The sequence below is a fragment of the Grampus griseus genome, assembly GCF_964374135.1.
Source record: "Grampus griseus genome assembly, chromosome: 3".
Taxonomy (NCBI): Eukaryota; Metazoa; Chordata; class Mammalia; order Artiodactyla; family Delphinidae; genus Grampus; species Grampus griseus.
The window spans coordinates 168,252,024-168,277,608 of NC_139019.1; the positions used below are offsets into that span (position 1 = coordinate 168,252,024).

Below are 25,585 nucleotides of genomic sequence, written 5' to 3' on the forward strand. Positions count from 1 at the left end.
AACATTACTTAGATCTGTTTAGATAAATATATTTAATCAGAGCCTTAGAATTTTAAGGAAAATAGCTTGATCCTTTCTGAAGAATGTGGGGCTTTCCTTTTTTGGTCTCTCACTAGAGAACCAACTCCAAGGTTTCCTGAAAGTTTCTCCCACGTGGCTGAAATTCCTCATAAAAGATTTAATGAGCGAGTGTAACCATCTTAATTCTGTAACCCAACCTGCCTTATATAAATTCATTGCCGACTTCAAAAGCGCTGCGAGACCAGTCATACTCTGGCACGAGGGCACTGTCGAGGGAAGAGGCAAGTTGTTAGAACGTTGAGGGTTGATTTGATGACATTGTTTCAAACAGTTGAATTCATTTTGACTCTAAAGGCAAACTGTTTTGAGCTGACCCCCCTCACGGGGCCTGAAGAGGAGCTTGGTTTGTAGGGGTCCTTGGGAAGACCTGGGCACTGGCCTAGCGAGTCACGTTCTGAACCCCGGGGGCCGTGTCAGCCGTGGTGGGTGATCAGCCACTGAAGCCAGCCCTCGAGCTCTGTTAGGAATCTAATGCTCGCCCCCGAGGTGTCTGTGCGACAGCCCCACTCCCGCTTCTTCCCCGAAACCTTTATCCTGCAGCACTGAGAGCAGGGCAGCCCTGAGCAAGGCGGGCAACTCGGACCTGCCTCCGAGGCCTGCCACAGCCCGGCCAGCCCCTGGACCCGCTGCCACGTGCAGCGGTGATAGACTGGCTCAGCCGCTCTGCAGAGTGAACTTATTCTTAGCTCCTTGCCTGCCTGCCTTTTATTTTTTTTAGCTTTAATTTTTGCGGGAAAAATTGTAACACTTAAGAATGGTAAAGCACTTCTCTATCCCTCTACCTAGAGACCCCATTCGATTTTCCCGGGGCGTCCCAGTGATGTCCTTCATGGCAAAGGCATCAGATCCTGGCTCACACATCACGTATCTGCAACAGTCCCTCGAGCTTGCCTCGGCTTTTATAACCTTTCAGAGTGCAGGCCAGTTACATTGGAGAAGGCCTTCAACCTGGCTTTCCCGCTGTTTCCCGGTGACTGGACCAACTTACCCTTGGGGGCTAGAACACCACAGAGGTGAAGCTGTGTGCTTCCTGTGCACTGTAGCAGGTGACTCATGGCGTTTACTGTCCTGTTACTTGAATAGGGCGGAGCCCGCCCAGGTTCTCCACTGAAAAGTCATGTTTCACCCTTTGATTAATATTTTCTGGAGAGATACTTTGAGACTCTGGAAAATCTCATTCCTCTTCTTACTTTTTGCTGCAGTGTTAGCCTCCAGGGATGTTTTCTTGCTGGGAGCGGCTACTCCTCTGGTGATGGCCGGCCGGGGATTTTCTGCCTTCTGTGGGCCGGCACTCTGCTGGACAGCAGAGCTCTTCTCTGCCACTGCTTGCTCATGTTTACTAGAGCCACATGGATGTTCGCATTCCTGTTTTAGTCAGTGGGTTATAATCTGTTGTTATTAGTGTTTACCTTAACATTCAGATTTTATCTTCACCATGAGTTTATTTTAATCATCCCACAGTTGGCTGCCGGGAGCTGCGTCAAGCCTGTGCCCCTTGGCCATGTCCGCATCATTCTTTCGAGCATGTCCTTTTCTTTCTGTCATAAGGGGTTCCAGGCTCATCTTCTTCCCTCCCTTTCCTCAAGGGGATCCTGGTTCTGCTTAGTGGAGAGTGGTCTCTAGAGACCAAGATCTGAGTGCTCTGCGTGCTGGTCGCCGTTGGGCTGTCGCCGCTCCCAAGCCCTCTCTGTGCCCAGAGCTGAGAACACACACAGCCAGGAGCACAGACATACGTAGACCTCTTCGCCTACACACACTCACATCTGCACGTGTTTCTGTGCCTCTGCTATTCTGTCTGCTTGTATAGGTCACCCCCGGTTCGGGTGGGTGCTTCCAGCACCAACAGGGTTCATTGTAGCCCCACCTCCCCCCCTTCCCCCCCTTCGTATTTCTGCCTCTTTTCTGACAGCAAGAAACCTGGCTCCCTTTGTCCTCAACACACTTACTCATCGCTCAAGCCCCTGCCAAGCTGCCTTCTCTCAGATTCTTTTTAGCCTGTGGTACACACCAGGTTAAATTCTGATCTGCCTTCCTGGTTAAATCCAGAGTTCCCTCATCACCTGGGTCTCTCTGAGGTGGGGCACAAAAAAGCCTGCTTGCTTCAGGCATGATTCAGAGGACGGAGGCTGCCCCACAGCAAGCTCACGGGGGGCCGTGCATGTGCCCTTGAGAAGACACGGGTACAGCGGCCTGTGCACCCCTGTGACCTTGGCGTGACCTTGCACCCCCGTGATGGGCTCTGGCCATCAGGCAGTGCCTCTTCACTGCACCCTGACTGCATTGCAGGACAAGTGAGCTTCTGGAGGCCATGAGAAGAGACCACGTTTGTTTCAGTGCAGACAGGGCTTGTGGCAGGACCTCCAGGGTGCGCCACCCTGTAAGCACCCTCCCTGCTGCTCTGGGCCCCGCTGTCCCGAGTCCCCGGTTGCCATTGCGAGTGTGGCACACACGCCCGTCTGTGTCTCCATTCACCGCAGCATTCAGCATGGATGTCCTGTGCATCCTTGGGGTGGGCCAGGCACTGGGCCCAGTGCTCGGGGTCAGTGGCAGTGACTTTCCAGGCCTGTCGCCCCTGCTGGTTAGCCTGGTCAGCCCCAGGGGTCCAACGGTCAGAGCAGGGCGGTGAGAGCAGTCTCTAGCCCCAGTGTGAACACTGCAAAGCCAGCTCTAAGGGCTTTTTAAAATCACCTGAATTACGAATTTCATCGCATTTTTTTTAATGTTTCTAAATTGCCAATCATCTTCTGAATAATCCTGAGCTTTGAAAATGTAATTCAGTATTTCCCTTCCCAAAAGGAACATCTGGCAACATGTCCTCCCCTGCATCCTGTGCTGTCTGGCTCTCCTGAGTGTGGTGTTAACGACCCCTCTACGGGAGAAACACCAGCTCCACCAGCGCAGACTCCCCGGAGCCCGTAGGGATCAGCTCCTTCATGCAAGCTAGCAGTGAGAGTTACTTATTGTAACCTGTTTTTGCCCAAGGAGAGCAGTTTGGCTCACCAACACATAGCCCGCAGGAAGAGGGCCTTCCTGTTTAGGAATTCTTTTGGGTTTTTTTTGGTTTTTTTTTTTGGCTGAGTTGGTTCTTCGTTGCTGCGTGCGGGCTTCCTCTAGTTGCAGTGAGCGGGGGCTACTCTTCGTTGCGGTGCACGGGCTTCTCATTGCGGTGGCGTCTCGTTGCGGGGCACGGGCTCTAGATGCACGGGCTTCAGTAGTTGTGGCTCGCGGGCTCTAGAGCGCAGGCTCAGTAGTTGTGATGCACGGGCTTAGTTGCTCCGTGGTATGTGGGATCTTCCCGGACCAGGGCTCAAACCCGTGTCCCCTGTATTGGCAGGCGGATTCTCAACCACTGTGCCACCAGGGAAGCCCCCTGTTTGGGAATTCTGATTTGATTTTGTTTCATACCTGAAAGCGTGGGCTGACCAGGTGTGTTTGTGGTGGTTTTTTTGTGTACAGTTGAAGGGTTTCTAGTGTATCTACAGAGTTGTGCACCCATCACCATAATTAACTTTAGAACATTTTTGTCACTCCAAAAAGAGACCCTATACCCTTGAGCAGTCACGCCCCACTTTGTCTTTCCCAGCCCCTGGCAACCACAAATCGACTTTCTGTCTCCGTGGATTTGCCAGCTCTGGACATTTCATTGTAAATGGAGTCATACACTGTGTGGCCTTTTGGGGTATCTTTCCATTTATTTAAGTCTTTACTTTCTTCCAACAATGTTTTGTAGTTCTCGTTGGTTCAGTTTATTCCCAAGTATTATATTCTCTGTGGTGCTATTGTAAATGGAATTGTTTTCTTCACTTGGATTGCTCGCTGCTGGTGTGTAAAAACAGGCAAGGGATTTCTCTGTCTTGATCTTGTTCCCTATGACCCGAAAAGGGTTTTTCCCCCCCGTGGGCTGGACCTTAGCACAAAAGTGAGACTGCCTCTGGGACCCAAAATGCTGCAGTCCCTGGGCTCTTCTGGGGACAGACGTGTCCTATTGGAGTCACAAGGCTTTTTATCCTGATCCTTCTGGTCAGGGAATGCATTAGACTGTCTCCCCCGCCCCCTGAGATGGGCAGAGTCACCAAGGTGCAGGGATTAAGGGATCTGTGTGTACTGGTGGCTGAGCTGAAACCAGGCTTTGAGCCCCTGTGTCTGTCAGCTCTGCATAGTTGTCCATCCCAGACTTCGTCCTGAGGGAGGCCCCGCCTCCTCCTCCTGGGCCTCCCAGCGCCCTCATTAGCCGCAAGCACTCCGGGCACATCTGGAGAGAGCCTGCCGTCTGCCACCTTTGATCTTTCACCACAGAAAATGCATCTCATTTCTCAGAGGTCTGCTGGTAGTAGAGAAGCTTCTCCTGATTACAGACGTGTCCTCCTGGAAAGGGAGCTGGGTCCCAGGGACCAGAACTCTGTGGCTCCCTGATATTCCTTGGGGCCCGCGAGCACAGCCCAGCCTCCGAGCTCTCAGCCCCGGCAGGTAGCTGGGTGGGTGGACTGCAGCTTGACCAGCCCCACACATGCCCTCCAGTTTTCTGTTGCCAGCAGTTCACCCCAGGGCCAGCACTGCCTGCAGCCCTCAGCCTCCTCCCTTACAGACGGGATTGGATGGGCCTCTGCTCTTCTGTTTTAACTTGGAAACATTTTCCCTAGTTCCCCAGGCCCATGGCCACCGAAGCCCAGACCACAGTCCTCTTCTGCCCCTGGTCCCTCCTAGCTTTGCTGCCCCACCCCAGGCAGGCCCGCTTTTTTTTTTTCTCTTATGCTTGTAGAGGAAAAGAGCAGTGGATTCCGGTTGAAGCCGCCGACCCTGATCCACGGCCAGGCACCCAGTGCAGGTGGGTGTCCGCCTTGAAGGAGGAGCACAGAGTGGCTGCCTTGCGGCCTCTGCGTGCCAGTGCGGTCCGGTCTCACTTTTCTGACACGTGAGCACTGGAACACCGCTGGAAAGAGCCCGTCGGACCAGGGAGGTTCTCCTGCCTGTGAGCCCGCTGTCCCGAGGAGGTGGCGGCGAGGGAGCGGGCCCGGCTTGGTGGGTGGCGTTCAGGCTCCGTGCCCGGCAGTAGCTCAGTTGTGAGACTGTCTCTGCTGAGCGATCTGCCCACAGCGTTAACCCTGAGTAGCAGAGCAGCCGCTAGTGAGCGGGGCCCGGCACTCGCGCCATCGAGACACGTCACATCCAGCGGGAAGCCCTTGCAGGGCCTGGAGCGTTCTTGTGGTCCTTGCCCTGTATGTTTGGCAGAGGGATTTTCTCAACGTGGCATTTTGAGAAGCAGGTGCAAGGGGTACCTTTACGTGACCCGTAGCAGAGTCCTAAACTTTGAGAGGTGAACTGTGGCTTCGCTGCTTTCCCCTCACCGTCTGCCCTTGACCCTCGAGCCCCACGCTTGAGAACAGCTGTCTCTTGGTCCCCCCTGTAGCATTCCTGTACTCACTGGATTAATTTGCAGACATGATCAGTTTCATGGGGGTTTCATTTAATCACATATAAAACTAACAATAGCCAGAATTTGTATGTCTAACTGTAGAGAAAATATCTTGGGTTTTTAATTTTTTCAGTATGCTTCCCTGTAAAGTCTAGCCCAAGAGGGACATCAGATGCGTTGTTGGGGTGAATTTTTCTGTAAAGTGCCTGAGAGCTGGCGTGGGGGTGGGTTGCATTTCTGCCCTTGCGGTCGGAGGGCCCGGGCAAGCCGACCTCTGTCCCCAGGTCTGCCGAGCCAGAAGCCCAAGGAGCAGCAGCGGAGCGTGCTTCGCCCAGCAGTGCTACAAGCCCCGCAGCCAAAGGTGCTCTCACAGACCGGTGAGTGACTCGGCCGTGGCCCCTCCCAGGCTCACACGTCAGGGCACAGCCGCGTCACGACACAGGTGGCTTTGGCCCCGTCTGCTGAACGCACTGGGAAATAGAGTGCTGGAGAAACAAGCCCTCAAATCCCCAATGAGCCTGGAAGACAGGCAGTTCCACTGGCCTCCTGAGAGCTGGCCCCCCAGCCCTGAGCGGCCCAGATGCGTCCCTGTGTGTTTGCAGGCAAAACTCAGCCCTGTATGTCTAAGAGACCTGAACCATATTTCTATTATATCCACAAAGGATGGGGTTTTCAGTTCATCCTTAATTTTCTTAATACTGATAAACTTTTCTTCTCTTCCTCTTAATCTTTCCCTACAATTCAAGAGCTTTTCATCGGGAGCAAAAATAGTTAATATTTCTGAAGGGTTTTAATTGCATGGAAAATTGTTTTGGTCTAATACTAAACAAAGCCAGATTTAAAGTTGTACATGTCACATAATCTCAACTGTTTAAAGGAGAAAGTGCATAGAAAAAAGACTCTATTAGTAAAACTAGTTTTATAAAACTCATAATTATTCCCCAAATATATTTTCTTTTTTTTTTTCGCCTAAGTAGTAGTATTTCTAAATAAACTGAAAATTCACATGGTTCTTTGTGGAATAAGTAATAAAGGATTCTTTCTTTTGTGAGGTGTTAGTTTTGGGTTTGGGTTTTTCTAACCTAAGAATTTGTATTGATTCCAGATCCTTTCCTTTAAGAAGGAGACATTACACTCTCAGCCCAAATGGTAGAAGGCAGCGGTGCTGAAGGTGGTCCGGGCTGACCTCTGAGATGTCTGCTGTCCTTTTCTCCCCACAGTCCCGAGCAGCGGCACCAACGGGGTCAGTGTCCCGGCAGACTGCCCGGGGGCAGCGACATCGGCTTCGCCTGACAACCCCGCCCGGAGGAGTCCCTCTGACGAGGCACCAGCACTTGAGGTCCGTCGGCAATGGGGCAGGGAGTGCACCGCACGTGAAGCTTCTCAGGGCCTCACCGGGCGCATGGGCTGTTGACCACTCTGGGCTGTATCCAAGCTGGCCCATGCTAAAGCATCCTGATTTGCTCAGAGGTCTCCATGTGTAACCACAACTGACTGGCCAGGTCACCAGACCACCAAGAACTCCACAGTTGGTTTTGAGTGAAAGGGGCCACGAGCAGGGCTCTGGCACTTAGGGCCGGATAGCCCAAGGCCTGTTTCGTTTCCACGCACGTAGTCTGTTGGGGCCTTGTACCGCTGTACTTGGAGAGATGTCTCCTGTCCCTCTTCCACAGCCGAGCAGTTCCTCAGGGGTTCATACACATGTGCTGCTTCTAGTGGCAGAAGTGTGCTTGGGAGTTCGCTCAGAAATCCTTTGCTTTATTTATTTATTTTTATTTTTATATATTTATGTATTTTTGGTTGCGTTGGGTCTTTGTTGCTGTGCGCAGGCTTTCTTTTTAGTTGCAGCAAGCGGGGGCTACTCTTCGTTGCGTGGGCCTCTCATTGCGGTGGCTTCTCGTTACAGAGCATGGGCTCTAGGCGTGCAGACTTCAATAGCTGTGGCACGTGGGCTCAGTAGTTGTGGCTCGTGGGCTCTAGAGCGCAGGCTCAGTAGTTGTGGCACATGGGCTTAGTTGCTCCGCGGCATGTGGGAATCTTCCCGGACCAGGGCTCGAACCCATGTCCCCTGCATTGGCAGGCGGATTCTCAACCACTGCGCCACCAGGGAAGCCCAGAAATTGTTTGTTTTTAAAAAAAAAAGTCCTCCAGGGTTCTGGGATTATATAGGCCAGATGCATATGTTTTCCAGTAGCGTTGCATAGCAGCTGAAAATAAGGGGCATTTAATGAAGAGCCTGCATTTGCGGTTGGCAGAGACGGACTTGAAATCCGAGTTGCAGCAACACATCCAGGGCTCCACGTACGGAGACAGATTGCACCCGTGTGTTTATCTCCACTCTGCCTGTTTCAGCAGACAGGTCGCTGCCTGAGGTTCTCCACCCTCTGCCTCCCCCACCCGCTGCCATACCGCCGCCGGATGTTCAGGCTCAAATGGTGAAAATGAACATCTCCAATTCAATCTTCAGATGTCCCTGAGCCCCCCACCCTGAAACCACAGTTAGTGGAATTGGAAAAAGGAATCATTCCCACAGCATACTGCTTCTCAGAAACTGGTGGCTAGGGCTCTGAGCTGGAGGGAGACCTGGACGTGACCCCCCACCCCACCGTCTCCACCCAGTGTTCCCGGTGACGAGGGCACTGCCAAGACCTCGCCCCTCCCCCTCCCTGGAGAGGTCTGGTCCCCCCCAGCCCTAGGGCATCTCCCTGGTCCCCCACCCCAGGGCCCGCTCCACAGGATTCACGCCAGGCAAATACAGTGGTGTGAGATGGCTCATCTCGCTTCTCAGGGCTGATGTGTGGCTTCTTTTCAGTTGTTCTGTTTGCTTGTTTTAACCAGGAGAAAGACTCGCAGAAAAATGAGTCCAGCAGTGCTTCTGAGGAGAGCTGCGAGAAGAAGGAGCTTGCACAGCAGGCGTTTGTGTTCGGGCAGAACCTGAGGGACAGAGTTAAGGTATGTGGTCAGAAGGCCGGATGAGCTGTTGACCCAGTGAAGGGATCTTTTTACGCCTCCCCCAGGTTCATTTGCCCGGGGATGGGGAGTGGGGGCCGTGTCTGGGGTGGTCCTGGGCCTCAGCGCCCAGCAGCTGCTTGTTGCGTCCCTTCCGTGCTGTGCTGCTGACTCCTGGCAGCACCCCGGCCGGCTGCCCCCCACCCTGCCCCACCCCTGCCAGTGTGGGGCTGAGCGGTGACTCCTGGCGGCAGGCCCCCTCGTTCTTCCAGGAGCCAGGCTGAGAGAGGCACCTTAGCCCTGACAGCTGACGTGTTTATAGCCAAGGAACAAGCAGACATTAGGATCCGATGCTTTCCAGGTCACCAAAGAGATTTTTCTGTGCTTACTTCAGGGTTTCTTTCAGCACTAGCGTCGTTCAGCCCGGATCCTTCTTAGTTGTGGAAGGCCGTCCTGCGCACTGTAGGGTGTTGAGCAGCATCCCCGGCCCCCGCCCTCTAGATGCCAGCAGCACCCCCTCCCCGCCCCCAGTGACGACCACCAAAAGCATCCCCAGCGGTTCTGAATGTTCCCCGTGGGACCATGTCACCCCCAATTGAGAGCCATCGCCTTGTTTTTTTCAAGGAGGGCAGGTGGAAAGATACTGTTTTCTCTCCCACAGGAGGCAACAGGATCTGTCACCTCCTGGCTGCCCCCCAGGTGTGTTGGTCTAGTCTGGGGACTTTGAGTCGGGGGTGGGGAGCATGTGGCAGTGGCAGGGGATCTGGGTTCTGGACCCCACGCGCTGGCCCTCTCGGAAGACCTGTCCCAGCCCCAGAGACTGAAGGTCCCTCTGTGCCATTTCTAGCAGCTCATCTGGCAAGAAGCTCCTGGAGGCTTGAGGGGCAGTGTCAGTGGCTGTGTCTGGGGACATTTGTCATTGCCACAGCTCGGGGGTAGGTGCCACTGATACTAAGTAGGTGGAGGCCAGAGATGCTGACCAACACCCCACAGTGCCCAGGAAGCCCCCGTCCCCGCTCAGGGAACCACCTGCGCCCAGGGTCAGTAACGCAAAAGGTGAGAAGCCCTGAAACGAGAAAACAAGAGTGTCTCGGGTGTGGAGGAGATGTCAGGCCACGCCGTCAGCTTCCTCCTCTGGTGCCCACGGTCCAGTAGAAGCACACATACCCCAAGAGACACAAGAATAGGTGTTGATGTTGCACAGCTTTAGGCAAAATATTGAGTCCCTTGGCAGCTGCCCCCTCCTGGGAGCAGAAAGCAACAGCAGGGAGGACCTGGAAATCCACCCATGCTGGGGACCGGGGGCCTGGCCTGAGCCATCAGGTCGAGTCTGTTCCTCGCTGCCTTGAGATTGGGGTGGGGACGATGTCTCGTGGGGATCCGGGCGTCTCATGGTTGCATCCCAGCTTCTCAATGGGGGGGCGACTCAAAGCCGTGGTTTCTTAACCACTCTGAGCCTCTGCTTCCTCACTCAGAGCAAGGTCGCTAACACCCACCTCTCAGCGTTCCCGGGAGAGTTTCATCGGAGAATGTATTTAACCAGGCTAGCATGGCAGTTGGCGTAGAAGCAGCCTTGAGAAATGATGCTTCTGTTTTGTTTATAATGAACCCCTTAAAATGTAAGATTTGTAAGCGACCTGTGATTCCTCGGTGCAGAAGTATTGATAAAAATGCCAACAAGGTGCCAGCCTGAGTGTGCTTTTTTAAAACAAGGTAGAAAAGGCTCCCTAGTGCCTTATGGACTGTTTTTGTATCTTAACTCTTACCACACCCCAGGGTGCACACATGTAGACGGAGCCATGCCGCATGTCAGCGTAGGGCCTGTGGACGCAGGCTGAGCTGCAGAGGTCCAGGACATGCCGTTCTCTGAGCAGTGTTTCCTCTCTGTTTCCCAGTTAATAAATGAGAACGCTGAAGTAGTGGACATGGAGAACGCCGGACACCCCAGTTCAGAAGCGCCAGCCGCCACCAACTACTTCCTTCAGTACATCAGCTCCAGGTCTGCGCCTCGGGCCTGGTGCCCAGCCTTGTCCGGGGAGAGCCTCCGCCTCGGGCCCGTGGTCACCCGTGGTACCTGCCTCAGGGCCCAGAGAAGCCTGGACCCTCCTGCACCAGGAGCCAGCCCAGTCCTTCCTCGGGAGGGCAAGGGCACGTGCAGCCAGAATCCCAGTCACCGTGCAGCCCCTCCCTCTTTTCCGCTCTGGACACAGATGTGGAGGGGCTGGGATGGTGGGCTTCAGCAGACATCTAAGGCAGGACCCCAGTCCCGTGGGCTTGTTCAGCCCAGCCCCGGGAGTGACCTCTGTCACCCGGGCCTCGTACCCAGAACAGAACCCGGTGGGCCAGTGACAGCTCGGCTGTCTCCTGTCACCAGGTGCTCCCTGCCCTGGATCTGGGCTCGCCGTTGGCGCTACTGGTGGTGGCACTTGCCAACAGCCTGGCTGCCGGGGTGTTTGAGAAGGAAGGCTCGTCCCTGCCTGGGAGATGGGCCAGGAGAGCAGGCGCCGTGCGGGCTCCCACCTCGGAGAGGCCCGATGGGAACAGTGACCTCGCTGCTTGGCTGCCTGGCCCCCGGTTAGCAGAGTGCATCAGATATTTTAAGACGCATTTTTTGCACCTGAGTGTTTCCCAAATTGGGAGGCACGTGCAGCCTGTGATGTCTTAAAACGGATGAAGTGTGACCGCCAGGGCAGCTGCTGTTTGCTGAGCGCTCCCCAAAGGTCATCCCGTGTCACCTGCCGGCCACCCCACAGGAGGCATCACCTCCTTGGTGCAGGCCTGGGGAGGGACCCAGAGAGCTGCAGTGCCTCCCGGGGGCAGCCCACTGGCAAGAGACAGCCGGGTTTGTCTGCTGGGAGTGGACGGAACGCCCCTGCGCTCAGCCTCTGTGTGGTGCTGCCCACCTCCTGGGGGTTGGGGAAGACGGGCATCTGGTGTGTCACACGGCGCCCGTGTGCAGTTGGTGCCAGGCGGTGCGAGCCAAGGGTCTGTGTTTGCCGCCTGGAGAGGGCTGGCATGGAGGCCTGCGGGTACCTGTCCCTGGCACACCAGCCCAGCCCGAGGCGGAGCGGGGCCTCGACCGTGCGACCGTGTGTGTGTGCCGCGCATGTGGGCGTGCACACCGCCTGGCCCTGTGCCACCCTGCGCTCACAGCGTGTCTCCTCTTCAGTTTAGAGAGCTCAGCCAACAGTGCCGACGCTGCCAGCAGCAAATTCATATTTGGCCAGAACATGAGTGAGCGCGTGTTGGTGAGTGACCCCCGTGGGGACTGTCCTGCCCAGGGCCTGGAAGGCTCTCGGAGCCTCCCGCAGGTCACCGGGACACGTCGGGTGTGGCTGCTGCCTTGAGTCCTGTGAAATTAGAATGTTTTCTTTTCCAAGTAAGAGAAAGAAGACCCAGCTCAGACTCAGCTTAAACGGGGGGCGGCGCTGGTGGCCTAGGGAGGCTCTGTAGGAGCCAGTGTCGCATTCTGTCGTTCCTCGTCCTGAGAGGGGCTTCCCTTGAGTCACGGGCCGCGCTTCCTCCCAGCTAAGGGCAGGTGCGGTGACAGCCGTCAGGCCAGACTCCTTAGCCATGTGGGCCGGGACCACCCTGTGCCACCTCTGAAGCCAAGGGAGGGCAGCCCCATCGCCACCGTGAGGCTGCAGCACAGAGTGGGGGGCGAGGGGGCAACCCTGCAGGGTCTCCAGTGTCCCCTGCACTCCTGACACACCACGGCTGAGGCACGTGGCTGACCGCGGGCCACATCCTGGTCCCAGAGAGCCCAGCCAGCCCGGGATGGGCTTCTAGGGTCGTTACCCGCTTCCTTCTCTTTCTTCCTTTTCTTTCCCAATCATTACACACAGCCCCGCTGTGTCCACTGTGAGGGCAGCTCAGGCGCTGTTTGGGGCCCACCTGATTCCTGCCGTCTTGGTCTCAGTGTTTGTTTCACTAAGGAGCCGCCTGCTTCTTTTCTTGAGCGTCAGTACTGTCCTTTTTCGATTACGATGAAGTAGGCAAAGAACTCTTTCACGGGCCAGGGGGACCAGGTGGCCCAAGGTCGGCTGGTGGCACACACCTCCAGGTGACGCCACAGAGGCTCCAGAGGCGGCTCGCGTGCGCGTCCGGGCGGGCCTGTGAGGACTGAGGACCGCCTGTCTCTGATGCTGCTCAGCAGGCGCTGAGTGCGCATGGGCTGGGGCTGGGCGGGTCCCCAGAGTGCGGGAGGGAGGCCAGCGTCGGCAGAGGGGGTCCTCTGCTGGGCGGGGGGCGCCAGGAGCTGCCTCCCGGCAGAGGGGTTCCCTGTCCTGCAGCGGTCGGCCCCCGGGACCACCCCCCACGCCCCCTCCTCCTGTGCGCCTTCGTTCCCCGCAGAGCCCGCCCAAGTTAAACGAGGTCAGCCCGGATGCCAACAGAGAAAACACAGTGGCCGAGTCCGGGTCCGAGTCCTCGTCCCAGGAGGCCACCCCCGAGAAAGGTAGGCCTCGGTCCTGCCCTCTCCCGGGGGCGTCCGGGAGGCAGGGAGGGGCGGGGACGCTGTGAACCACCCTCGGGCACAGCCCACAGCCGTGCGTGCTGGCTGTCCAGTGAGCAGGAGGGGGGGCGAGGCCCGGGGCCCTGCCTGGTGACCAGGATGGGGTTGAGGTGGTTGTCGCCCTCCTCCTCGCCCTGAGGCGGCAGACGCTCCTCAGCGCCCTTGGAGGTCTCTCGCTGTCTGCCCTCCTCGCCTGCGTGGGAGAGTGGGAGGCCGCAGCTGCACTGGCCGCTCCCGGTGGCCGCCCAGCAGACTCCGAGGCAGAGTTACGTGGTGCGTTGCCAGGGTCCGCTGTGGGCCCGAGGCGCTGGCCCCCTTGAGGCCAGAGCCACCCTTTGGGTGTCCTGTGAGGTACACCCTCCCCCTGACCAAATCAATAGTCAATGTCGTTTAGCTAATAACATTGCAGAGTCGCTGGCCGAGTCGGCGGCCGCCTACACCAAGGCGACAGCGCGGAAGTGCTTGCTGGAAAAGGTGGAGGTGATCACCGGGGAGGAGGCCGAAAGCAACGTGCTGCAGGTGAGGCGCGCCCGGCCTCTGGGACCCGTCGGTGCGGCTAGCGGACTTCTTGTACTGCTCTGTTTTAGAGCAAAACGGTCTGTTCTGAGACAGTCTCGATAATTCAGGGAACTACAAAGACGTGTAACAAACACCTCTTGCCACCCAGAGTCAACAGCTGTGATTATTTTGTCCCGGTGGTGCTGTGTTCTTTTCTTAGACCAGACTTCATGGCACCCGTGCCCCGTCCCATCTCCCTCCCCTCCTGGGGCAGCACGTCCAGTGTGGTGGGGCTCCATCTGCCCTTCGTCCTTTCACACATACCTGCGTGTGTGTCTATAAACCACGTATATGTGGCTTTGGGGAGTTTTTAATGTGGGGTTTTTAGTGGTACTTTTTTCCGCCACTCACAGTTTTTCTTATCTATCTATCTTGAGAGATACTGACTTAAAAGATCTGCAAACTTTTTCTGTAAAGGGCCACGTGTGGTCTCTCTTGCATTTTTTTTTGTATAACAACTTTATTGAGGTACAGTGCACATACTATGAAATTCACCCTTTTAAAGCGTACAGTTCAGTGGTTTTTACTGTATTCACTAATTTAGAACATTTTTGCCCCCCCAAAAAGAAGCCTTGTGCCCATGAGCAGTCACTGCCCATCCCCCTTCCTGCAGCCCCAGGCAACCCCACTTTCTGTTTCCGTGGATTTGCCTGTTGTGGACATTTCACGTGAATGGGATCGTACAACATGTGGCCTTTTGTGTCCACATTTTCGAGGTTCATCCCTGGTGGACCGTGTGTCGGCGCTTCACTCCTCTTCAAGGCTGAATAACAGTCCACTGTATTGGTAGCCCACATTTGTTTATCCAGTCACTTGCTGGTGGGCGCTTGGTTTGTTTCCACTTCTGAGGTATTAAGAATGATGCTCTGTGAACATTCACGTAATAGTTTCTATGTGAACACGTGCTTCACTTCTCGTGGGTAGATACCTAGGAGTGGAATTTCTGGGCCATATGATAACTCCACGTTTAATGTGTTGGAGAACAGTTTTCCACTGTGGCTGCCCCATTTTCCATCCCCATTAGCAAGGTGTGAGGGTTCTGATTTCTCCACATCCTCCAATACCTGTTGTCATCTGTCCTTTTGGTTATTACCATCCTAGTGGGTGTGAAGTGGTATCTCATTGTGGTTTTGATGTGCATTTCCTTAATGATTATTTTTTTTTAATACTCCTCTAAAGATGTAAAGTCCATTCTAGTTCGAGGGCAGGACAGAAAAGTGGCCAAGGGCCAGACGTGTCCCCCAGACCATAGTTCGTTGACCCTGCTGGTTCATCGCGGGTTCCCTGCAGGCTCCCGGGGTCTGTCTGCCGGCCAGGGTCCCTGCTCACCCAGAGGGCCACCTTGTGTTCCAGATCCAGTGTAAGCTGTTTGTCTTTGACAAGACCTCGCAGTCGTGGGTGGAGAGAGGCCGGGGGCTGCTCAGACTCAACGACATGGCATCGACTGACGATGGGACGTTGCAGTCCCGACTAGGTGAGCTTCGGCCAGGTTTCTGTGGAGGAGCCAGGGGCGCGGCGGGGCGGGGCTCCCTGTCTGCACCCACAGCCGGCCCTCAGCCTGCGGGACCCGGCCTGGCCCAGAGGCTCCAGCCGCCAGCCCTTCTGTGATGTTCCTCTTCCTGATCGTGAAAGTGGATGAAAGGATTTAGCCATTTTCAAACGTATTTTCTTATAAAGTGTCAGTTGTTTCGTGGTGAGTAAACAAAGAAATCAAACATCAACGAAAATCTCTTTACAAAAAGAGGGAGATCTCTGTCTGCCAAGACTGTCTTGGCAGTCCATTCCTGTTCTGTGGATCTTTGTTAAGGAAGTGGGGTGACTTTGTCTCTTGCTCTTTTCACTTGCCGTTTTGTGGGCGTGTTCCTGTGTTGTTAAATTTTCCCTAAAATATGACTGTTTTTGAAAAGCTTCTGTATGAATTAACATTCCATCGGCCGTGAGTGTATTCAGCCATTTCCCTGCTGACGGACATGTAGGTTGTTTCTAATTGTTTTTGACTTGTAAGTAATGCTACTGGGGCCATCTACACGTGAATCTTATTCCCGGAAGTACGCTTGTTACAGAACGGATGTGTGTGCGGGCATGTTTGTATATATGTGAAACGTGTGTGTTCATTTTTTTGTTTGTTTTGTTTTGTTGTTTTAATCCTCCCCAGTTAAAACTGTCCTGCGGCCTTTACAGAAACGTCCATTCCTGGCCCAGGCGTAGCTCATGCTGCGTCTTTTCGGCACTGTTTTTATGCACTTGGGCTTCTGTTCGGGCACTGTTCTTTTTCATTTTCCCTAATGGAAACGTGCAAGTGTATCTGGACAGAGAGGGCGCAGGATTTTGAGCCCCCGCGGCTCGTGGCTCTGCCCCTGGGTCATCAGCCTGTGACCAGCCTCGTTGTAGTTGCACTGCCCCCTCCCTTGTTGAGATCCTTCCCGGCCATCGTCTCCTTTCACCCCACGCAGCCTTTGATCCTTGGCATTGACCTTCCTTCCCTCCAAGTCCACCTCGGGGGGTAGGTTGGGCTGTGAGGCCGGGCCCAGAGGGCTGGAGGGGGTGAGGGTCACCCAGATTGGGGTGACCGCTTGTAATCTGCTCCGGGTTTTCCAGTGGGGAGGGCCCGGCTGGCAGGAAGGCCAGGGCTCACCTGTGTCCATGGGGTTGGGGCTCGGGCAGGGTGGGTAGGCTCGGACAAATTGAGCAGGACAGCATTGGCCTTGGGCCCGCTGTGGGTGGAACTCGTGGTCTCACACACATTTCCAGAGAGGAGAGGCCTGTCCCCTGTTCTTCTCCACTGTGTGCTGCCCTCAGTCTACCTTTGTCTCCCTCCTGATGGAGGCTCTGAGCAGCGGTCAGCCCTGACGCTTCCTCTAAGCAGTTAGCTCCTTTTCATGGGGCAGGAGCTGCGCCTTGGCCTGTGGGTGGCGAGAGTCAGGGGGCGTAGACTTCGTGTGGCGTGTCCCCAGTGTGCAGACCCACCTCCGCCTCCTGCTGCCGCCTGACCAGCCCCTTCCCCAGGGGAGCCGCCGTCCTGGCACCAGCTCCACCCACTGGATGTGCCGCCAGGGGTGGGGGGTTGCCAGGGCTGCCGCTCAGCAGACAGGAGGCTTTCGTGGACCTTGGGGGGATTGTGGGATTTCACCCTGGGGGTGTTGGCTTTCCTGCAGATTGTGTCTGTTCTCGTAGCGGCTTCGTCGAGGGGTGGGGGGCAGAGCTGATGGCCTCGTTGGTTGCAGTGATGCGGACCCAGGGCAGCCTGCGGCTGATCCTCAACACCAAGCTGTGGGCCCAGATGCAGATGGACAAGGCCAGTGAGAAGAGCATCCGCATCACAGCCATGGACACGGAGGACCAGGGCGTGAAGGTCTTCCTGATCTCGGTGAGCAGCCCCAGGGACGGGCTGGGCTGCCCCCGGCCTCTCGGGGAACAAAGCTGTCCAAACAGCCCCCGGACGAGGGCAGGGCAGCCCCATGCCTAGCACTCAGAGCCCTGCACTGAGGGCCTGGCCGGGGAGAGTAGGAGGCCTCCAGGGTCGGGATGGCTCACCGAAGGCTGGCCCGGCCCAGGCTCTGTGGACCCCTCGGGAGGACAGGCCCTGGACCTGGGGGAGCTTCGGTCTGCTGTCCCCGGGTTTGTCGAGGAGAGAGGTCAGGCTCCTCCCCAGTCCAGCCCGGGAGCTGGGACATCCCATTACGGCAGGGGCTGTGGCCACGTCACCTGAGGAGGGGTCTCCCCGTGAGGCCTTGTAACCTGGCCCTCCCCTCTGCCTCCACCAGGCCAGCTCCAAGGACACGGGCCAGCTGTATGCGGCCCTGCACCACCGCATCCTGGCCCTGCGCAGCCACGTGGAGCAGGAGCAGGAGGCCAGGACGCCGGCCCCCGAGCCTGGGGCGGCCCCGTCCAACGAGGACGACAGCGACGACGACGACGTCCTGGCCCCGTCGGGGGCCACCGGAGGCGGTGAGCCAGGGGTCCCGGGGCTGACCCAAGGGGTGGGGCTGTGTCCAGGGCAGACACCTGACGGCCAGGCCACCGCTCCCCACAGGCGCTGGCGACGAAGGGGACGGGCAGACGGCCGGGAGCACATAGCGCCGGGAGCCGGCTGCCCACGAGCCTGCTGCTTTGTCCGTCTGTCTGCCCGCCCGCCCGCCCCTCCCTCCGGCAGCGTCGAGGCGCGGGGCTCGGGAACCACACTCCCCGCTGGGTGGCCACAGTCTGGATCCGCACGTCCCGTTCAGAAGCAGACTCGGGAACTGCCTGAATGTGGTTTGGGACACGAACCTCATCATATTGATGAGCAAAACGAAAAAGAACATTTCTTCCCTCCCCACCTTGAATTGAAATGGCACATTAAGACTTGTCACGGCTTCTCACTGGGACTGGGACCCCTCGTTTCTTCACCCCACCCTCGTCGTGTCGCCGGCTCTCCCCGCCTCCACCTGCCCGGGCACCGGGTCTGTCCACACAGTGTCACGCTGGGCCTGCTGGACCTTCTGTTACTACTGTCTTTACCTCCCAGCTCCCACGTTCTGATTTGGGGGGTTTATTTTTAGACCTTTTCTTTCCCCCCCAAGGCTTTGTATTTGGTTTCCTAGATCGAGGCGCTTCTCTTCTGTGTGTTGAGCAGGCACGGCTCCGTCGTGGGCTGCGTCCTCGTTCCCCCTGTGGCCCCGGCCCCCATGCTGGGGGTGCTCCCCACCTGGGGTTCCTCCAGGCCAAGTCGTGGGGTGCGAAGGGGTTGGGCCCTGGGCCTGGAGAGCCTATCTAGAAAAGGGTCACTGGGCATGGGAGGGCGTGGGAGGGCGTGGGAGGGCTCCCCCCCATCCTCCTGTCTGTCCCCATAACATGGGTCACCCGTCATCAGGCACCCAGGTGCAAAACCTGCTTCCTGCTGTTGGCCGTTCCTTCCTTGCCCAGCCCTGGACATCTCTGCCCCCAAGACCGTCGAGGGCTGGGGGCCTCTGTGAGAGGCAGAGGGGGACCCTGGCAGGGCCTTCAAGGAGGGGGCAGCGAGCGGACCGGTTCCAGACAACGGGCAGAACCCATGCTCGCAGCACACACAGGAGTGGCGCCCTCTGCCCGCCCCACCCCATAGCGTGGCCAAGAGCCAGCTGGGTGCCGCCCGCCTGGCGGGGCCCGCAGAGGAGGCCTCTGTGCACAGGGCCCTCACAGGGTGAGGGGGAGGCCCGTCTGAGCTGTGCCGCCCACATCTCAGGGTGGCCTGTGCAGCCCGCATCCGCGTCCGCGCCTGAGCCACGGGACGACACCAAAGGCCCTCCCAGCAGATCCGGTCACACTTCTCTGCTTTAAGCCTTAGCCAACTAGTGACAAGTAAAACCAGATAACGCCCATGTGTTTTGGAACATTTATGTAAGATTGTCATATGAAATGTATTTGGGAACTACATTAAAACTTTTAACTAAAACTCTGGCCTCCCGCATGCCCCAGGGGCCTCAGGAAGCCAGGCAACCTGGCCAGGAACGGTTCCTCAGCAGCCTGGCTTGCCCCGCACTCCACACCTGGGCAGGTGACCAAGCTTGGCTGCCTTCCAAGACCGGCCGCTCCGTGCAGAGCCTTGCGTCACAGAAGAGCAGTTTGCTTCCCCACCCGGGCGCTGCCTGGCTTCCTGGGGGAGTCACGAGGGAGGGGTGAGGGTGCTGACAGGGTTCACTTGAGCAGACCCAGGAGGAGACCTGGGGTCGGCATGGCGTGGGCATGGAGGGTCTCACTCCCTGGGCTCCTGAACCAGTGACCCATCGTTGGAACCTTTGTCCCACTGACACCTGGTGGCCAAGCCGTGTCCCTGGAGACCTGGTCCAGCCGGTTCTGCGGCCTCAATCTTCCCACAATCCCCTCCATCCCCCACCCCGGGGCTGCTCAGCTCAAAGCCCAGGTGAGAGGGGCCCTGACCCAGGGGTGCCGGGTGGGGCCCTACGCTGCATGGTGCCAGCCGAGTGGGTGTGCACCGCTCACAGCCGCCAGGCGCTGGTCATCATGGCCACAAACTCCTCATCCGTGTCCACAGAGGCGCTCACGCCACTGTAGTAGTCCTGGAACTCGGCCAGCGTGACCTGGGGGCAGATGGGCTGTCAGGGGGGACCGCAGGCGTGGGCAGAGGGGGTGGTACCCGCGCACCCACCTGCCCGTCCTTCTCGGAGGAGTCAAAGTTGTCCAGGAAGCGGCGGAGCACCTCCTCCTCCGTCCACTCCCCGCTCCGCACCCTGGGGTGGGCGCGGCCGCTGTACACCCCCCGGAGGTCATCCACAGTCACCACGCCGTCCCCGCTGCGGTCCAGCTTGGCGAACGCGGCTGTGATGACTGCCTCCCGGACCTGGGACATGGGGGGCTGGGGGGAGGTGGTGACTGGGGGGGTGGAGCTCGGGAGGTCCCCCGAGTCCCCACACCGATGTGGATAAGCCCACAAGGACTTGGCACCCCCGGACGACAGGGTGGAGGGACTCACGTGCGGTCGAGCGCCCGGCCTCACCCGCAGTGCCCGCAGGAACTCCTCCAGGTCCAGCGTCCCACTGCCGTCACGGTCCCAGCGCCTGCACACGCCCTGCGCCTCGGCTGTGTCCAGCACCAGCCCCAGCTCGGCCAGGCCCCGCTGGAGCTCCCCTGCGTCCAGGGACCGGCTCCTGTCCCGGTCCATGCGGCGGAAAAACCTGGGGGGCAGGGAACGTGGGCAGGGAGCGTGGTTGGAAAGTGATCCGGGGGGTTGGGGAGGTGTGAGGGGACAGCTCACCTGGCCAGACCCTGGATGCCCGAGGCCCCTCGGGACAGGCACTGGGCCCGGAGCTTCTCCATGGTGGCGTCCACAGCATCCATGATGGGTCAGGGCTCCCTGGGCTGCTGGATGGGAGAGAGATCTGGAGGGGCTCCCGCTCGGCAACCAGGCTGCAGGCCGGGTGCCCCCGCTCACTCACCTGGCCTTCGTCTGTCCTGGAGTCCGGGTAGCTGCTCCGCCTGCCTTCTGCCTTCTGCCTGCTCTGCCCAGCGTTGGCAGTGTGTCCTGCTGGGCCGGGCTGTTGCTAAGGGACGGTACCCTGGAGACTGGGAGGGGCCCCAGCTGTAACTCTCTAGGCACCAGAGCTTCATGGCCCTCAGCATGGCCCTGTGGGGGCATATGGCGGGCCGAGAGGCACAGGGCAGTGCTGTTGCTGCCGCCGCTGTCCACCTGCTGTCCTGCTCGCTTACTCCCTGCAGTGCCCAGGTCCTGGGATAAAGCCAGGCCCAGGTGGTGGTGGGGGGGAGGGGGTCACTTCCTAACCACAAGGAGGAAGGGTGGGCCACAGCCCTGTGGGGACCAGTGTCCTGGATGGAGGGAGGCAAGGCCCAATTCCTGTGTGAGCTGGAGCAGGTCCCCTCCCTTCTCTGGGCTTCACCAGCCACCAGCCCCTTTTCACACGGCCGCAGCCAAAGCTGCTGAGGGATCCAATTTTAAAGGACTCGAGGTGACCCAGGCCCCTGTCCAGCAGGTGGTGCTCACAGCTGGGTCCTACAGACATCAACGTTGACTTGAACAAAGCAATTCCTGGTAGTTACTTAGGGCCAGTCAATATGGGTCACCTGGTGGTTGGTTTCCAGGTCTCAAACATCACTTGGTGGGCTGGCTCATTCATGACAAGCCGCTGAGCCAGGGGCTCCAGTACCGGCCGGAGAGGCGACCCTGACCCCTGACATCCGTAATCCAAGAGGAACCAAGGCTGCCATCACTGAATGCCTTCTGTCGAGACTTTGGACATCTTGCCAACCGAGAGCGTTACACCAACAGTCAGGATTGAAAATGATAATGGATTTCCCAGGACTAAAAACGTGGGCCCCCGTTTGGGGACGCCACCACCCGCAGAGACCCAGAGATCATCAGAAGCTTTTCAAAGCTTGCAGTTGCACACAGCACAGTGGTATTGTCGAAAGTTGCTGCCACAGTCAGAAGCCAAGCCGTGGATCACAAGCCACCCGGCGCTGCGATTCAAGCTACAGCTGATTGCAACACCATCAGTTTTATGAGAAACGGCAGTGGCACTCTGCTGCAGAAATTCTTGTGGCTTGCTGCAGTCCAAAATTCTTTACGTAGGCAAAGAAATACTCCATTGTGTATTTTTATGAGGGTTACAAATGTTGGATTTTTTTATATATATATAGAAAGATGTAGAATGTAACCACAACTATTGCAGCTCTGTTTGGGCGTCTCCACATTTTTAAGAGAATCAGAATTTCAACAATAAAAAATTGGAAGTGGCCAGGGCCCTTCCGACCCAGAGGCCCTTTTCACTTTACCTCTCTTGAGCCTTGCTTTGCACAGCTGTAGAATGGGGTGATGCCTGTGTGCATAGTTGTCTGAGGAGATGAGACACAACCGTGTGTGTGGAGTGCCTGGCACAAGCTCCCGGGGCTGTAACTTGTGTCTCCGCACCCAGCGGGGCCCCACCCTGGACCAGGAGCAGCACAGCAGCCCCCCTCCAGCTCCCCCACCAGGAAGAAAGGAGGAAGGACCAATGCCATGAAATCATTTGGTTTATTCTTGAGCTCCGACAGGCGCCAGCCTGCCTTCGCCTCGTACAAACAGCACCCTCCAACCCCTGTTCGTCCAAAGGAGAAAACCGGGCCATTGTTGCCACACTGAGGGGTCACTGTGAGACGCCAGGCGGCCCCATCCTGAGGGCTGAGGGTGGACGCTGAGCCTTCCGGGCTGAAAGGGGCTGTGCCCCGCCATGGTTCCTGGTATGACCATTCCCTGAGTCAGGAGGCGGTAAAAAGCTACCATGGTACAAGGCCAGGCACTTGGGCTGGGCAGAGAAGGGCACAGGGTTCCCTGTTTTGATTTTAAAAAAAAAGCACCCCGAATATCTTGGGCCAAGAAGGGCAGCATAGAAATAAGGAGTGAAAAAATAGATTCTCTAAGGAATATAAAAAGGAGCCAGCTGCTGCTACAAAAGCTACACTGGCCGGGGCGCCTCATGGGATGTGCTGGGGTCCCTGGCTCTCTTCAGGGCCCATAGACCCATCCTGTTCCTACCGGGGTCCCAGAGTGTGCCTGCCACTGGTGACAGAGAACAAAAACCCTGCCCCCATGGAGCTTCCACTCTGATGGTAAGAAGTTACATAAAGAAAATCAAATGAGGCAGTGGGGGTGGAGTGGAGAAGAATGACTTCCAATAAGGTGGTCAGGGAAGGCCTCTGGGAGGAGGTGACGTTTGAGCAAAGACCTGAGTGACAAGGAGCTAGTCATGTGACAGCTGAGGGAAGTGCATTCTAGGCGGAGGGAACAGCCAGTGTCAAGACCCTGAGGCAGGACGCTATCAAGAAAAGCTTATGGGGTGCCCGAGTTTGCCTGGGCAGCAAAGCCTGGCTGCAGACATCTCAGCACATCACACACACACACACTCTTCCCTGCGTTGAGGGAAGGATAGAGTTTGGGGGGAAAAAATCTAGGATTAAAACTTTGTCTTCATATAACCAATGCAAAATGGCCTGAGGGTTGAGGCTCACAATTCTGGACTGAGATGAGAATAAGAAAAAGCTTTAGGATGGGGAATGCTTCGGGACGAACAAAAATCAGGGCAAGGGGAAAAGGGAGAGAAACTCAAATCATCCGCCTCCACCGGAAAAAGAGAGGTCTCAAACTCAGATGCTTCAGGGGCCAGACATCTGGCCCTAAGAGACATGTGGGGCCTGAAACTCACACTCACTGAAGAGGGTGCCCTGGACTCAGATCCAGGCAGGCACGGCCCAGTCCGAAGCTAGAAATCCAGATTTTTGTGTCAGCACTGCCAGTTCTCCAACAAGGGTGATTGATTGATTCAAAGTTTTGTTTTTAAAAAAACAAACACTTCTCTCCGGGTTCAACATCTGCATTTGTTCCTGTAGGCCGCCCATTTGAAACCTATGACTCTTTAGCAGGTTCTGACGTTTGGACAGGATTATGGCTCTGCCACGGGGTCCTCTCTGGGGTACTGGTGACCCCCAAGCACACCCACAGCAGTGGAAAAAGTCCCCGTAGGGGTCCTCTTTCTCCATTCTGGAATCTCCTCTGGCACTCACACAGTGGTCCCCAACACAGCAGGCTGGAGATGGTCCCTGTCCTCTTCCTCCCCAGTACTGTTGGCAAGGTGTGAACTGGGCCCACCAGGGAGTGGGTGACTGGGGACACTGGCCGGCAAGGGCCCCAGGCGCTCAGCCTCAGCCAGGGTGGCCATCAGCCCAGCCAGGGGTGGCCGGCGGCGGCAGATGTCCTGCAGCAGTTCAGCCCGGGGCTGCAGCTGCCTGATGAGCTTGTCCCTCCGGCACACGGCAGCCTGCAGACTCTGGACAGTAGCCTCGGAGGTCAACAGCTGCTCCTGGAGAGCGGCAATCTCACTGGCAGGAAGGCAACACGGGGCAGTTATGGCACGGGGGAGCCAGAGGTTCTCTTCCCCTGCTCCCGACCTCCATCCCTGTCAGGATAAAGTCCCCCTATTATGGACTGAATGTCTGTGTCCCTCCCCCGAATTCATATATTGAATCCCTATGCCACAATGTGATAGTACTTGGAGATGGGGCCTTGAGAGGTAAGTTTAGATGAGGTCATGAGGGTTTCCTTGTAAGAGACACACCAGAGAGCTTGCTCTCTCTCTGTGCCACGTGAGGACACAGTGAGAAGATGACCATCTGCAAGCCAGGAAGAGGACCCTCACAAGGAACTGAATCTGTCAGTACCTTGATCTTGGATTTCCCAGCCTGCAGAACTGTGAGAAATGATTTGCTGTTGTTTAAGCCACCCAGTCTGTGGTATTCTTTAACGGCAACCTCAGCAGACTAACACACTCTCTCATCCATCCCTGTAGCTCTTCCTGCAGTTCCCTTGTCCCCTACCTCTTTTCCTATTTGTTGTTCAGCTTAGATGGCTCCCCCTCCAGGAAGCCTTCCCTCTGGGCCCCCTCAGAGCCGTGTGGCCCTCCATCACACACACCCAATCACCCCATATTGGAACTGCCTAACAATGTGTCTGCTTGAGGGCAGGGCTGCATAGGTCTTACTGATGTGCCCTAATACCCAGCACAGTGCCTGGCCCATAGTAGATGCTCAGTAAAGATGAAGTAATGAATCCAACCAGCTCTGAATTTTTTCCCACCCGGTCCTCAGCACCACCTTCCTCCCTGGGCACTTGTCTCATCCCTTTCAACCCTCAGCTAGAGGGACTCTTCAAAACTGCTGATATCATCCCATCCTCCCCTCCTCAAGAACCTGCCATGGCTCCAGTACCTACATCAGGCGGCTGGTGGTCCCTGCACCACTCAGGACCAGCCGATTTTGCCTAGTGGTAAAATGGACCCTGTTTAAGTTAGATACCCACACTTGTATGACACCTCTCAACTTTACATAGTGAAAACTAAGTCAAGTATTTTGGTGTTTGTTTTTCCAATCCCACCAGTAGTCCGGCTCCACGTGAATGCACACGATTTCCCCTGCCGGTCCTCCTTTCCAGTCTCGGCTCTGCCTCCGCCCACCTCCTCCGAGAAGTCCATGTGGCCGGCCCCGAGCCTCACCGGTCCTTAGCGCGGCCCAGCTCGTCTAGGGCGGCGCGCAGCTGCTGGTCGTGGCGGGCCAGGCGCTCGGCCTGGGTGCGCACCGTGCGCTCGGCCGCGTCCAGCCGCGCCTCCAGCTCCGCCGCGCGCCGGTGTACCGCAGCCAGGTGTGCGTTCGCCTCGCGGATCTGCAAGGGCGGCGGCGCTGACATGGCCCCGCCGCGGTCCAGGCCCGGCCACGCCCACGGGCGGCCCGGAACCGGTCCTGGCCGCGCCCACGGGGCCACGCCCCCAGCGGTCCGTTCAGGGCTTCGGCGTGATTGGCCGCGATCACTGCTAGGCTCCGCCTCCAGGGCTGGGTCTCGCCCTCCTCAAACTCGAACACCCTCGCTGGTTCCGGCAACTCGAAACTCCACCCCTGAGCCGGGCCTAACTCCAAGATTGGCCAAGGTCTTAACAAACCACGCCCCCAGGTTGGCCTTGTCCTCTGGTGGCGCCCCAGTTCGGGCTCTGGCAGCAGGATTGGTCATTCCCTCGAGACAGGACCAACCCCCCCCCCCCCTACTTAGAAGCTAA

The 25,585-nt window shown here is 57.2% G+C and overlaps 3 protein-coding genes across 11 annotated transcripts in view; 1 reads left to right on the top strand and 2 right to left on the bottom strand.

The window, feature by feature from the left end:
* RANBP3 (RAN binding protein 3) overlaps positions 1 to 17,688 on the top strand; it is a 52,847-nt gene extending 35,159 nt beyond the window's left edge. For 4 of the 7 annotated variants that reach the window (XM_082650208.1, XM_082650206.1, XM_082650211.1 and 1 more), the window contains 12 exons: positions 4,841 to 4,906; positions 5,779 to 5,871; positions 6,715 to 6,833; positions 8,333 to 8,446; positions 10,339 to 10,442; positions 11,613 to 11,691; positions 12,797 to 12,899; positions 13,351 to 13,475; positions 14,868 to 14,988; positions 16,739 to 16,881; positions 17,279 to 17,462; positions 17,548 to 17,688. In XM_082650208.1, coding sequence (XP_082506334.1) covers positions 4,841 to 4,906; positions 5,779 to 5,871; positions 6,715 to 6,833; positions 8,333 to 8,446; positions 10,339 to 10,442; positions 11,613 to 11,691; positions 12,797 to 12,899; positions 13,351 to 13,475; positions 14,868 to 14,988; positions 16,739 to 16,881; positions 17,279 to 17,462; positions 17,548 to 17,591 — 1,295 coding nt within the window. In that variant the 3' untranslated portion in view covers positions 17,592 to 17,688. The remainder of the gene's footprint in view (positions 1 to 4,840; positions 4,907 to 5,778; positions 5,872 to 6,714; positions 6,834 to 8,332; positions 8,447 to 10,338; positions 10,443 to 11,612; positions 11,692 to 12,796; positions 12,900 to 13,350; positions 13,476 to 14,867; positions 14,989 to 16,738; positions 16,882 to 17,278; positions 17,463 to 17,547) is intronic. The other 3 variants (XM_082650209.1, XM_082650207.1, XM_082650212.1) reach the window with 1 other exon arrangement.
* CAPS (calcyphosine) lies at positions 17,625 to 20,519 on the bottom strand. Of its 3 annotated transcripts, none has more exons than XM_082650214.1 (6): positions 20,429 to 20,518; positions 20,248 to 20,371; positions 19,990 to 20,167; positions 19,642 to 19,848; positions 19,438 to 19,573; positions 17,625 to 19,128 (listed from the first exon to the last, which is right to left on the bottom strand). In XM_082650214.1, the coding sequence occupies exons 2-5, from the start codon at positions 20,328 to 20,330 to the stop codon at positions 19,472 to 19,474; spliced, it is 570 nt and encodes a 189-aa protein (XP_082506340.1). In that variant the 5' UTR covers positions 20,331 to 20,371; positions 20,429 to 20,518; the 3' UTR covers positions 17,625 to 19,128; positions 19,438 to 19,471. The 3 variants fall into 3 exon arrangements, 2 of the variants coding, with proteins under 2 accessions (XP_082506340.1, XP_082506339.1); XM_082650213.1 differs by having other exon boundaries at positions 18,991 to 19,128; positions 19,966 to 20,167; positions 20,429 to 20,519; XR_014296470.1 differs by having other exon boundaries at positions 18,991 to 19,128; positions 19,438 to 19,848; positions 20,429 to 20,519.
* Positions 20,520 to 22,015: 1,496 nt separating this feature from the next.
* VMAC (vimentin type intermediate filament associated coiled-coil protein) lies at positions 22,016 to 25,221 on the bottom strand (the record flags this gene model as incomplete). Its single annotated transcript, XM_082652096.1, has 2 exons — positions 22,016 to 23,861; positions 25,031 to 25,221. 2 exons carry the CDS (start codon positions 25,219 to 25,221, stop codon positions 23,543 to 23,545), a joined length of 510 nt encoding a protein of 169 aa, XP_082508222.1. The 3' UTR covers positions 22,016 to 23,542.
* Between the last annotated feature and the right edge of the window lie 364 nt (positions 25,222 to 25,585).